This window comes from Ambystoma mexicanum, chromosome 3p, assembly GCF_040938575.1.
Source record: "Ambystoma mexicanum isolate Mex_15411 chromosome 3p, UKY_AmexF1_1, whole genome shotgun sequence".
Lineage (NCBI taxonomy): Eukaryota > Metazoa > Chordata > Amphibia > Caudata > Ambystomatidae > Ambystoma > Ambystoma mexicanum.
In genome coordinates this window covers 905,012,547-905,026,157 of record NC_090925.1, presented here as the reverse complement: position 1 = coordinate 905,026,157, position 13,611 = coordinate 905,012,547, and the positions used below count along the sequence as shown (strand labels likewise).

The 13,611-nt window shown below is 46.5% G+C and overlaps 1 protein-coding gene across 1 annotated transcript in view; it reads left to right on the top strand.

The window, feature by feature from the left end:
* EIF2S2 (eukaryotic translation initiation factor 2 subunit beta) overlaps positions 1-13,611 on the top strand; it is a 238,439-nt gene that overhangs the window by 59,878 nt on the left and 164,950 nt on the right. The window contains exon 4 of the mRNA XM_069652149.1: positions 12,410-12,548. Coding sequence (XP_069508250.1) covers positions 12,410-12,548 — 139 coding nt within the window. The remainder of the gene's footprint in view (positions 1-12,409; positions 12,549-13,611) is intronic.

Here is a 13,611-nt window from a genome sequence, read left to right as displayed (position 1 = left end):
CTTTTACCATGTGTAGTTCAGACTTGTAACAAAGGATGGTTTTGCTTAGTCATAGTTGTGTGTAGTGGTCCCAAAGAGTACTGCATATAAACTCTGCTTAGCATCCGTCTCCTTAGTTAATAGTTAGAAAGTCACTCGCTAAACCCAGTGTATACGCCTTGTGAATATTTAGAGTATGTTGCTCCAAAACCCTGCCCGCCCCAGTACCCTGCCACATTGTTACTGCTATCAGCAGTGAGGTGGGTTTCCTGCAGCAGGAAGGATTTAATCCTTTTCCTACGCATGTAGGTACCCATCCCTCTGACATTCCATGTCAGCCCTTTTATATCCGCTGCCATTGCTACATTGCGTAACCCAATTCTGCACCTCACTCTCTTTGATTCCACCAGCTCATCTGCCCCCTTCCACTCCCATCTCTGTCCCTTATGTTTCCCCCTTTGAGTGTCCTTTTCCCCATTTATACCAGTTATTGTGAAGACCTTATAACAATTCAAACAACAAACCAAAATTAACCAATTGCACCCAGCAGTTGCACTGAACAGGCAACACTCGTCTTGGCCCATCCGGGTCTTTGGGTGCGGGTCGTGTCAAGTCAGCAACTGGTCCTTTCGCGGGGATGCTCCTGTTGGCTCAGGCAGAGTACCCCAGAATTCCATTCTCCCCCCGCCCGTCCTTCATAAGATGTGTCCTTGCTGCGGTAGGTTCATGTATCCGTTGTAGTGTGCTGTGTCGTAGTCTTTCAAGGCGCTGCAGTCAGACTGTCCCCTTCCTGTCTCCGTAACTCGGAACTATATCACAGCTTATTCCCTTTCCGCCATATTGTTATGCTCCATCCACATGGTGGCTGCCGCCGGGGTCTCCAAGAAGACAGCTCTCCCCTTGTACAGCACTTTGAGCCTTGACTGGTACATTAGCATGTATTTAAGGTTTAGCTGCCGAAGCCTGGCCTTGATCGGGACAAAGGAGTTCCTTGCTCTCCATACCGCTGGAGTGTAGACCGGGTATATAGCAATTCTGGTATTGGCTCTTCTTATTTCCCCTCCTTCTCGCAAGTAACATAGTATAATTTCTCTATCCTGGAAGTTCAAGATCCTTGCTATCGGTCGAGGGTGTGATCCAGGTGGTGGCCTTTTTTTGTAGGGTTCTGTAGGCCTGCTCCACCACAAAGCCCTGTGAACGTTGTTGGGTTGGGGCCTTCCATCCCTTCAGGGGTGCCTAGGAGGCGCACATTGTTGCGTCTAGACCGCCCCTCAGCATCCTCCGCCCTCTCTTCCAAGACTGTTTCTCCTCTCCTGTTCCTTCTCTCTAGAACGAATAACTTTCAGTGCTTCTGTGGTTTCTTGTTGCCCAACCTCTCTAGCTGTTACACGTGCCGAGGTTGCGCATGTATTGGCGAATCAGTTGCATGTCCGCCTTGACGACCTCTATTTTGGTGTCTATGAAGGAGCGCAGCCTGGCGATGGCCTCCAGCACCTGTTTGACCGAATCCCACCAAGAATATACTTGCAAAATGTCATGCATTTTCATTAAGTGGCACCAGTTATAAGCCATCCAAGAACTGCTTTTCACCAACCCTGTAATGCAGAGGTATCTGCGAACTTCACAGGACTGTTAACGGAAAACACCTGTTTTTTTGCTTCTTGCAGCCATATCCCATCACCCCTCGCCTCCCTCGAGATTGTTTGACAAGTGCAATGTTGTGTTTTTACTGTGATGTCAGCGGACACCGGCCGCTGTCCATGAATGCAAGATGGTGGGCGTTTCCAAAAATCTCACGCTTTTCACCATTCAATCAGTTGGCGCATATGTTGTCCGCAGACACCACGTTGCCTTCTAAGCCAATCTGAGTCCTATCCGCGGACCGGACCCAGATAACATTTTTTGGCCCTACTTTTTAGTCGTTTTTAAAAAAGCAAACTACTCGACAGATTTCCACCAAATTACAAAAGCACGCTTTTGGGACCAAGCCGCCGCTCCTGCCGCAAATTTGGTGAAAATCCATCCAGTGCGGTTTCAGCTGTAGGCGTGAGCAGTTTCTCCTCCACACCGTTTCTCCTCCTCTGTTTACCAAGCGCTGAAACCTTAAAGTGCTGCTGATCCGAAAAGAGCCTGTAGCTGCCGCTGACCTCCGAATTGCTGCCATAGGAGTTCTCCAGACATCCTCCCTCTTGTCCCCAAAGACTGTGGCCCAGGAACCTAGGATCTGCATTGCTGCAACCAGACAGAAGCCAGCTGGACCACTCTTCTAACCAAAGGTACTGTTCTGACTTGACTTACTTACCTCAGTATCTTTAGCTTTGCTCTTCTCAGTTGAGACTTGCAGTAGCTACTTTACTAGATTTGATTTCAGCACTACCCTTCACAAGTGTAACAGCTTGTGGTGCTACAGTCATTTTTCTTCAAACAAACTCTAACTTTGTGCAAGACTTTGCTATCTAAGAAGTGCCTTGGCTCCATACACTGTGCTCCAATTGACGTTGGCTGTCCTGGCTCCATGCAGACTCTTCTAGTACATTTGACTTTGATATTTTCTGTCCCTCAGAGGTGATAACTTGTTTGTAAACTAGTATTGCTGGGAAAGGTTTTTGTCTAAACTTCATTGGAAGATGTAAGTGCTCACATGCTCTGACAATCTGTTTAACCTATTTCCTTCCCTTAACCTTCCTGCAAACCTCAGAATCTACAAAGTGTACTAGTGATGTATAAATGCCATTACTGTCCTAGTTAGTGACGTCACCTCAAGGTGTAGGAAATGTGTAAAAAGCCTCTCTAAAGAGTATCAACGAGCTTTGTGTTGATTCTGGAAAAGTATTTTGAAGTATGTTTGTTACATATATTGCCTTTTTTTTTTTAGAGTGCTTATTTAAAAACTGCTGTTAAATAACTATTCGAACTAAAACGGAGTAAGTGTTACTTGATTACTTGTATTGGTGGATTTCATTGTTGCAACTCTACAGCGCACATTTACCCCTCTTGAGATAAGCCTGGCTGCTCAGTTACACTACCAACTTGTGTAGTACAGCCTATACCAAAAGGTGGGTTACCTAATACCTAGAGGACATGTGTGTAGATCTCCCAAAGAGTTACTAAATCAATTCTTGCCCAACATAGACTGAGAGGCACAGTTGCACGTAAAGTCGGAGTTTCTGAGGCAGACTGTTTAAACGGTTAGTTTAGGGCCTATGGGGCTTCAGACTACGCTCTGAGGATTCCAGCAGTGGGCCTGGGTGAACTGGACTAGAGACCGCCCAATTACAGAGAACCCAAAACTACACAGGAGTCTCAAGAGACTTAAGGTAAGTAAATACCCAAGCCAGCATAGTACCTCGGCACAGACTATTCTGCAGCAGGAGGACTTCAGCATCTATAGCCATAAACCCAGGCACTACATTCCTTGTCAGTAGGACAGAAGACAGGACCCTGGATGTGCTTTTTCAGCCGAGATCGACAAAGAAGGCTTTTCGCAAGGGTTTCTTTGTGGCTAGATGCGGCTCTGTTGATTTGGTGCCTTTTTAAGAGCACAGAAGACCGAATATCGCTTGTCGGATTCTTGTTGGGTGGGAACTTTTCAGACTTCATGTCTCTGGAGGAATGCCCACTAAGTTTCAGCAAGATTCGCAACTTGGAAGACTGCACCGCACAATAGCTCAAGGTCCCAAGGTATTTCAGCCACACAAGGTTGCAGCGTGGGATGGCTCAAAATGCAGCTCTTCAGTCTAGTGGGTCTCACCAGGCTCTGGGTTGTTTTCAGAGTCCCCAGGTCGATTGGCAAGAAAGGGGTACAGCAGGCTCCAGTTACACAGCAGGCTCTCCGGTTGCTGGAAATGGTCTCTGCCGCGGTTCCTTCGTCATCCTCTTCAGTTTTGGTTCCAGTGGTCGACTACCTCTTCAGCTTCCAGGATTGGACTTTATGCATGAATCCAGCCAATCAAACAGCCTTGCAACATTCAAACTTTGGGTGAGGGTTTTGGCAATCCTTTCAGGACAGCCAGACTCCCAGTTTGAACTGGATTCTCACACCGTGGCTGGAAGAGAAAGGACTGCAGAGTTTTGGACTCCTCCCTGACTGCCTGCCTTCACGGTCACTCTGGAGACTGGGCGAGTAGTCCACAGGAGTCCCGCTGAAGATGATAAAAATCGCACCAAGGAATTTTCCACCCTGGAGGTCAACAAAAAAGGACAATGAACAAATGCCGAAAAAAGACTTGGTCCTTTTGGTAAAATGAGCACCCATGGGTGCCTTTTGCATCATGTGGTAAGTGCACCGAATTAATAAAAAGGTTCACTGCCACCAGCCATTAAAGTTAGGTTTGTCCTTGTAACATCAATGTTACATTTAAAATGAGGAAGGGGATGTTTAGTATCTTCCCAGCACTCCTCATAAGTTGGGGGCTGCTGGTCTCACCTAATACAATGTGAAAGATATCCAAAGATTCTTTCTACCCTTGAACTGTAGTTATCACAAGGTTAGCCAGAGAAAGTTAAAAGGGGAGCCCCTAGGACAGTGGTCTTCAAACTTTTTTGGCCTGGCCCCCCCTGAGCAAAGTTTGGGCAGGCCACCCCCTCCCCCCAAAAGTGCCAGATGACCGTATGTAAATAACGCTATGAACCTTTGCGTGCCGTCACCAAACCCTACTCCCAGTACACACCCTGGGCTCTCCCCGCCCTACCCCCACCGCTATCCCAGTGCTGCCCCATCCTGCTCCCATCACAGTCCCATAACGCAAGCATACACACATCCATACACATTTAAATAAAAAATAAAATCGCCATAAACTTACCTCGCGTGGTTGCTAAAATGCCCCGCTCCAGGTTGCTCTGCCCGTATGTGCGAGGAGGCGCAGGAACACCCCCTCACACATACATACACACACACACACACACACATACATACATACATACATACATACATACATACATACATACATACATACATACATACATACATACATACATGAGCTATGCAAGACTGGTGAAGCAAAACACCCCCAACGTTGCATTGTGTGCGGCTGGGGAAATGCCTGTCAAAGGCAAACAGAGTTTCCCTTTGACAGTTCAGCCAGCCCAGGAGCACTCCCTCAGCTGGAAAAAGCAGATGAGAGAGTGCTCAGTGTTTCACTGGGCTGGCTCCATGGCTCCTCCATAATGGATGAGGTGGCCAGTGGGTGGACGCCCCCTCACCCATTATGGATGAGCCGGCAGGCATGGACTGGCCTTTAGGACAGTAGGGTGATGACCGTACCAAAAATGCAAATGTAGGCCAGTAAAAATGGGCCACTTTTTTTGGCCAATGTGGGCCAGTTTGAGGAGTTACTTCACTATACAGCTAGTAGTTTTGACCATTGTTGCTGAATAAATATTCTTTAAATATCACCATTTGTTTACATTTGAACAAAAAACAACTCCTTGGGTACTATTCAGTCTGTGACTAAACACTGAATATCCATTTTCAACGGCTGGCCATTTTTTCATTGGTGCCGAAGACCGTTCTATGGCCCAGTCTGACCATGTGAGCTGCCCCTTCACATTTCCTCCAATTTTACATTTCATGCTGGACTCTGTTCCCCCCCACCCCCCACCAGGAAGCGGGCGCGCCCCACAGTTTGAAGACCTCTGCCCTAGGGCAACTATAGGCACATATTGCCAAAACGTTGTCTGAAGATACGTTTTTTAAAAGACAGCATGGAGAGGCTAAAAAAATAACACCCATAAAGAGGAAGATTGTGAGTGTGGAAACGGGATCCCACTCGGAGTAAATGCAAAATGTTCTGGGGCTGACACAAGTCAGGACGATTTATCATTACTATGGACAGCCATACTGTTGGGCAAGATTTTCGATCTGGACATCTGTAGCCCTAGTGCGAGCTGTCCAGCACTTTGGCAGACAAAGGACAGGGGGGGTGGGAAACTCCTCCCACACTGCCTGCCCAGACACTCTGGAACCTAGGCGGGGACACCCAAGGGTTCAGGCCACAGGCCACAGGCCACAGGCCACAGGCCACAGGCCACAGGCCACAGGCCACAGGCCACAGGCCACAGGCCACAGGCCACAGGCCACACACACACACACACACACACACACACACACACACACACACACACACACACACACACACACACACACACACACACACACACACACACACACACACACACACACACACACACACACACACACACACACACACACACACACACACACACACACACACACACACACACACACACACACACACACACACACACACACACACACACACACACACACACACACACACACACACACACACACACACACACACACACACACACACACACACACACACACACACACACACACACACACACACACACACACACACACACACACACACACACACACACACACACACACACACACACACACCCTCTCTGAGAAGGGCTGACAAAGAATAACCATGCTAGAAACTGCAAAATAAGAAAGCCCCAAAATTAATACTTGGGTGCCCCTGTTGTGCACTATGGGGGCTATGGACATGGTCTCTGGTTAAAAAAGAAACACACAATAGTTGGTAGAACACGTCCACTGCCACCAGCCATAACTCAGGTGTGTCTGTGACTAAAAAGTCACAGGAGCAGAGACGGAATCCCAAGTGTCCCCTTAGCACTCCATACAGTGAGTGGTGTGTGTGCGCGCCAATCTCCGACTGTTTTAGGAGAGCTACTAGGAACTGTAGTTGCTCTAGGATAAAGACCATCTCTGAGGACCCAAAGGGGCCCCAAGCAACACTGCACTTAAGGAGCTGTGTGCCCCAACAGTACAATACAGATGCCATAAAGAGGTATGGAGGAAAGTAGACTCCATAGGACAGGTAGAACAGAGTTCCAAAATACAGAGCCAATGAAGAGTGGAAAAGGGCACCACTCATTCAGGATTTGAGAAAAAGGTCCACATGTCCAGCTAAAAGTGCTGGGGCTCTCAACAGGGATGGGGGGGATCATAAACATGAAAAATCTCCTTAATACAGCTGAGCGCAAATGAGGAAAACTTGTGATGTAGGCAACCTCATGAGGTATGCAGATGGTCTTGTTAGCGCTGGGTGAAGTTTAAAAGCTGGGAACATAGCAGGGGCGAGAAGTGAAGGTCTGTGAACCCAAAAGATGCCCTGTTTTGAAACTGGCGAGTTTGGGACTTGCACTCAGAATAACAATTTGCATCCCATTGCTTGGCAGGATGGGGAACCAGGTACTTAGGGTACTGAGCAGAGTACAATAACCAGGGGCACACAGTCACTTTCCCAGGGACAAGTGAACCTGGAAAATGCCAAGGGGAGACATTCCTCCCTAATAGAGCTTTGTTTTTTCAGCATTGTGGAAGTTTGGAAAGCCCAAGAGAGGAGCATCCCCTTGGTATTGTCAATATTGGGGAAGGGGTTGGGGGGGGGGGGTCATTCCCCCCTGGATTCTAGAGTACAGAAAAGGTTAAGAAAGGTAGATGCACTCTCACTGACCAGCAGAGTGGAACTTTGGGGAATATAAATAAACTCACAGGAGGGGGTGGCGGTATACTCTTGGTCTGTGAAGTAAGTCTCAAGTGAGCCAAGGAGACGGAAGCCATTCCTCTTGGTGTCTAATAGAGACCTTCCTGAACCTTGATTTTGCAACTGTTTTTCCCCAAACCCCTGAAAGCTACCGAACTCCCCTTTTGACCTTATTCTTGGTTCAAAATGTAAGGGCCTGAAATGGTTTTGGACACAGGACAGTGGACACTTTTTAGATTTGGACAACCGGACTGAAACATTTGTATTTTTGGTTGAGGTTGGGGAAACACCTCTTGGCTTTAGGGAATGGTATGAGTTTGCTCAACCCCCTCACTCCCCTTTTTATTTATTTTTTAAATAAAGTTTGTCAAAGCAACACTGTATCTGACTTGTGCTTTTGCATCCTTGTAATAGGAACTGCCCCATTGCGTTTTTCTCCTTTCCCCATTAAGCTCGGCCACCCCTTCTTTGAGATTTCCCACAGAACCTGGCAACCATGCAAAATGCAGCAGGGCTCAGAGGAAATTCAATCCTTTTTTGTAAGCTGCTTTTAAGCTTTGAGGAAATACAAACTGTGTATCCATTATAGCAGCAAAGGGGCAATGTTGGGCAAGATTGAATGCAGTACCCTTTCGGTGCACTAAAATAACCCTGACCTCCTGGCAATAGGGTCCCAACTTTTGGTAGAAGTCTGAACTACACAGGTGGGTAATGTGGCTGAGCAGCCAGGCTGATCTCGAGGGGTCGATATGAGCAGTAATGTTGTGGCAAAGTTTCACAATAGTTATCCAAATATACACTATACTCAAGGTTTCTTGATAAAACAATTTATTTCAGTCAGTTAAAAAAGCCTTCAGAAAGGGAGCAAAACATGAAACACTTAAATATACTTCAAAAACACTTAGTTTCTCTAAATCAGATGACACCCATTAGCTATGGCACACACACTTCTACACTCTCAGGTAACTTAAATAGCTAGGACATTCACTGGTACATTTAGAAAAATACTGAGTTTGGTGAAAGATAATATAGGAATAAAACAAAGTTTAACAAATAATGCATGAACAGGTATTAAACACCTCCCAAAGCAGAGTAATTTAACCCTTTCCCTGGGGGAAAGGCCAAAGCACAAAGTCAGAGGTAAATGGTAGTCTCTCGGGGAGCCAGGACAGCCACTGTTAATTGCACAATGTCAAGGGGAGCCCAAGATCTTCTTTTGCAGGTAGGTGCAAGTCTTGCGCAATGTTTTAGAAATGTGTGTAGAAAATAACACTTAAAGGGCCACAAGCTGAGAGGCTTGTGAGGGGCAAAGCTTTAGCAACTCTGCAAGGTAGCCAAGACGGGTCTCAACTGAGAGCAAGTAAGGCTACACAACAAGAGGTAATTCTTAGACTTTACAGTCCCTCTGTTTAGAAGAAATGGTTCTAGCTGACTTCTGTTCCTGTGAAGCTCTGCAGATCCTGTTGTTCCTGAACCTCAGTCGTGGGGACAAGAGGGAAGATGTCTGGGGACTCCTGCTCTGCAATGTGAAGGTCGGCGGCAGCAATGGGTAAACTTCAATTCAGCGGTTCTTCAGTGTTTCAGCTCATGGAGTCTGACCGCAAATAGCAACACTGTGGTTCTCGGATACCACTTTGAGGTGACTCGGGCTTGGTCAGTCCTGCAACAGGGAAGTCCGGAGGATCTTCTTAGCGCTCAGGTCCGACTTAAAAGCAAAGCACACAATCTGGTGTTCCTCTCCCTGGCTCTTTGGTTCCAGCAGCAGCAGTGGAAATGCAACCCGCTTTGAGAGAATGTCCAGACAGGCTTACTTTGGAGTTGATTGGTCCCACCAACTCAAATGGAGAAGTAATCCTTGCAGGATTTCTCTAGTCGAGGCAAATTCTGAGCTCCAGCACAGCAGCAGGGCTTCACAGGGCAAACCAACGGTCCAGGAGTTGCAGCAGACGTCTCTTCCAAGTTCTTCTTTGGATTCCTTCGTCCAGTGGTCGACTCTGCCTTCAAAGCCTAAATACCTTGCCTTTTATTCAGGTTTCTCCCATTCATTCCAGCCTAGCTGTCAATCACACTGCAGGGTGGCTGTCCTTGCTGGACATCCAGCCGGCCACTCACCTTTGGGTGCATTCCTGTAACCAAGGGGATTAAGCACAGGGAGCTTCGGGCAGCTCCCTCACTTCCTGCTCCTGCCAGACATACTGGAGCCAGAGGTGGGCTTCACTCGTGAATCCTGCCAAAGACAAACCAAACCTGGTTTGACACACAGTGTAAATCTCAAGAAGGACCTTCCTGACAAGAAATGGCAAAAAAGACTGAGGCCTTTTTGATGAAATGGGCACCCATGGGTGCCTTACCGTGGCTGTGAATAAAAACACACAAGGTTGTAAAAAGTAAACCACTTCCACCAACCACTAATTGTAGGAAGGGTAACATAAAAATGTTAAATGAGAAACTAGACAAGGGAGATACTAAGTTAACCCCACCCCCCCCCACCCCCCCGCCCAGCACCCTATGGTAAGATAGTGTGCTGGGTCTAGAAAGTTACAAAATGTAAGTCACATTCACTTCACTGCTCTTGGAAACAGTTTCACCAAGAGAAGACTTCCCTGTGCCACTACACTGAAGGTGCTGTGTGACACAATGTAAAGATGATGCCTATGGAGTTTGTCAGTCAAAAGAAAGACGGAGAAGAAATCGCATTAAAATTGCATGAGATGAGATAAAGTCCAGCAAAAAAAGCTTGGGGTCTCTATGGTTGAAGGAATTAACACCTTTCTCCCTAACGGGTAATGCGCTAGATTGCTTTTTCTTTTACTTGATACTTAATCTTTCACCAACCGTAGTAGTACCAGATAGTTGTGATACTATTAGTAGAAGTCTGTTCCTACAAACAGTAATACCAGCTGATTTAATGCTACTGGTAGGAATCCTAATGCTGCCAACAATATTGTCACTACAAGTACTACTAGTAGTACCATTGCTGGCAATAGTAATAACGGTGGTAGTGGTGCTGTTGGTAATACTAATATGGTCAGTCTTATTACATGCCGCTGGACTTGCCACAGTCTTGTCTTCTGGTGCAAAAATATGCAGATTTCTAGATGAGGACTGTCTGTCGCCCTCGGTTAACAGGTTGGATAAAAGGCATTGTCCAAATAGATCTGAGAATGGGGGCAACCTTCTGGGGAATATAAAACCCTACCAGGAGTCTTGGGAATGCAGGCAAAACGATGGAGGTAGTAGACTTCTTCATTGATTCTAAGGAAATCAATAGTCTAACCAGGGGTGAGAGCATAAGGTACAGGAGGCATCAAGGAGAGGAAGACTAGGCTACAGATCAGAATGGAGACTGGGAGAAACAGCGTAGCAAGTACCTGAGCAAACTACCAAACAATTTGTGACTGAGCTTCCTAGGTCAATGATTTTGTGCCTGCAGCATCCGATAATGTCACTACGTAAGGTGCCTTCGATCATCTGCAAAGCCTAGGCCATTACAGTTGCATTCTGAATACAGTGTGTCTGGCCCAAAGGGTATGGTGTAAGCGCCTAACATGGTGATCCATGAGACCTACCGTTGCTGATACTGACTGTGTCTAAGGCATTTGTAAAAACAAATGTGGTGAGGAACGGCAAGCATACATTTTTTGAAAAAGCACAGGCAGACCTTTTCAAGGGTAGGTGACTTGTGCAGGTTACAAAAGTGTATGGTGTCTAAAGCAGCGACTAAATGTAGGGCACATTTGGGAAATGAAAGGGTTGTGTGACAAAGGGCACCAGCAAATGAGTCAAACGCAACAAATATCATACCTTCCCACAGGTGTCCTGACGAAAACGGTACCTCACGTGTGGCTGCGACTATCCTGGGAGCCAAGGGGAAAGACGAAAACGCAGCCAACCCCAAGTCTTTTCCAACAGCAGAATTTGTGAAATTCAGTTCAAGCGCACACCATACAGATATAGGCCTAGGGTGTCCAAGCCACCAAGGAAAACGGGGAACCCCATGCATTTCCGAAAAGAGGACCCCTCCTCCCCCGTGGGAATCCGCAGAGGTCTGACTTGTGCAAATCGGCCCAGGATGTATGACCCAGAAACAAGTGAACATTGTAACCCCTCGCCCCCACAAGTTTGGACTACTTTGATTCCTCTTTTTTTCTTCAAGCGCTTCTGAAACATAGTGCAAAGACTTTTCTATTTGCCTTCAAAGAAGTGCTTCAGCCCATATAGACTCTTGCTTATTGACTTTGGCTTAGCATGTTTTAACTGACTCTTATGGAGGATCTGAAAGTATTTGCCTGCTTAAGAAATATTTGGTATCTTGTTTGCTCTAATCTTTCTCTTTTGACTTGCTCAACAGTAATACATTGTCCATGGCACCCTAGCAATTGAAGTCACCTGTGGTTGTAGTCTCTACTGTATTCCATCCCAAATGCGTATTTACTGATTCTGAGTTTAAGAGTGTATAATTTGAAGTATATTTGTGTGGTGTTTTACAGTGCTCCCTTCTGGAACATGCTTACATTAACTGCCTGGTAAGTTAATAATTTGTTTTACCAAGAAACCCTGTGTAAGTGTTTTCTTGAATACTTGTCACTGTGCACCTCTGTGTAACTCCCCTACAGCTCACATTGACACCTCTTGAGATGAGCCTGGCTGCTCGTCCACACTACCAACCTGTGTAGTACAGACTTCTACCAAAGGTTGGGTTGCTATTGCCAGGTTGTCGGGGTTGTTGTAGTGCACCCTAAGGGTACTGCATACAATCTTGCCCAACATATGGAAAATGAGATTTTAAACTGGGAGAACTCTGGTTGTGCTGCTGTTTCAAAGTGTACTTTGCATGCATTTAAGTAGCTGGTAAGATTATTAAACCTTCAACTTGTTATCTGTTGCAGGAGCTAAAGATTGAGATTGAAGAACCTGAGCCTCCTGTGGAAACCGAGGAGGACTTGGATTTTGTGCTTGGGAAAAAGAAAAAAAAGAAGAATGTCATATTTCCTGAAGAGGACGACATGATGATGGAAAATGACGATAGTATGTTTCTTGCACTTATTTATCACAATTTAAGGCTGCAAATGTTTATTTACCCAGTGCCAGGTGCTTTTTGTTCTGTATCTTTCCAGGTCTCTCCCTTTTTCAACATTGTGTTTTAATGCACTTGCAAGTAGTTGGTTTTCATCTGCTGTGCAACAGCTGATGAGCCACAAAGGCTTTAAAAAAAACTCAGTTGCCCATTTCCTGTTATGAATCCACACAAGTGTTACAAGGCGTGTTTGAGATTGAGGCATCTTTGCAGTTCACTATTGAGCTCGAAGCATGGTGTCTGGCATGGATTCACCTGCTCCATGAATATTCCCTGTCGTCAGGCTGGGAATCCTCAGTAAAAGAAAAAATCAGTTTGTTCTGAACTTTCTCCTAACAACCAATCACTGAGCTCTGGGTCATACTGCCCTCTACCTAAGCCCTTCCTCTGGCAGCCCTCTTCCGATTTTTACCACACGTTCATTTGGGAGTCCTCATGCTTGGCTCTTGAGCTTTTTTCAGCATTTTGGCTTTTTTTGGAAAAGCCAATCGAGCACCTGTTCTCCATCAATCAACCTTCCGATTAACGGGGATCCGTTTTTCTTACTTTTCAGAGCCCCTCAAGGGCGAATTTCATCCAGTTTCTTCGTGGAGGCTTCAGAAGATCCTTCCAGGCCTACACCGTGTGGATCATGGCAGACGAGAAGGAATCCTACTCTTTTTTTCAATCTTTGTACCGACTGTAGAATGTTTATATGGACGATAAACATTCCCAATGCCTTTACTACCTGTACTCGACGCACAAGAAGGAAGATTGTGGGTTTTGCCGTGAGCTCTCGACTTGCATGATAATGGATCAGCGTAGACAGCTGAAGGAATGGCTACAGGCCAAGGCCTCTGTCGGGGTGGGTCTCAGGAGCATGCCTCTCCCAAATCGGGAATGCTGAGCGGGCTTCTAAGTCCTTTGAGGGAGTCCCTCCCACGGGGGTCCAACAAAAGGCTAAGCACTGCCGAGTCCACTGCCACCGGGAGCACTGTTGCGGCGGGCTCCTCCGGGCCACGGCGCGTCCGACAT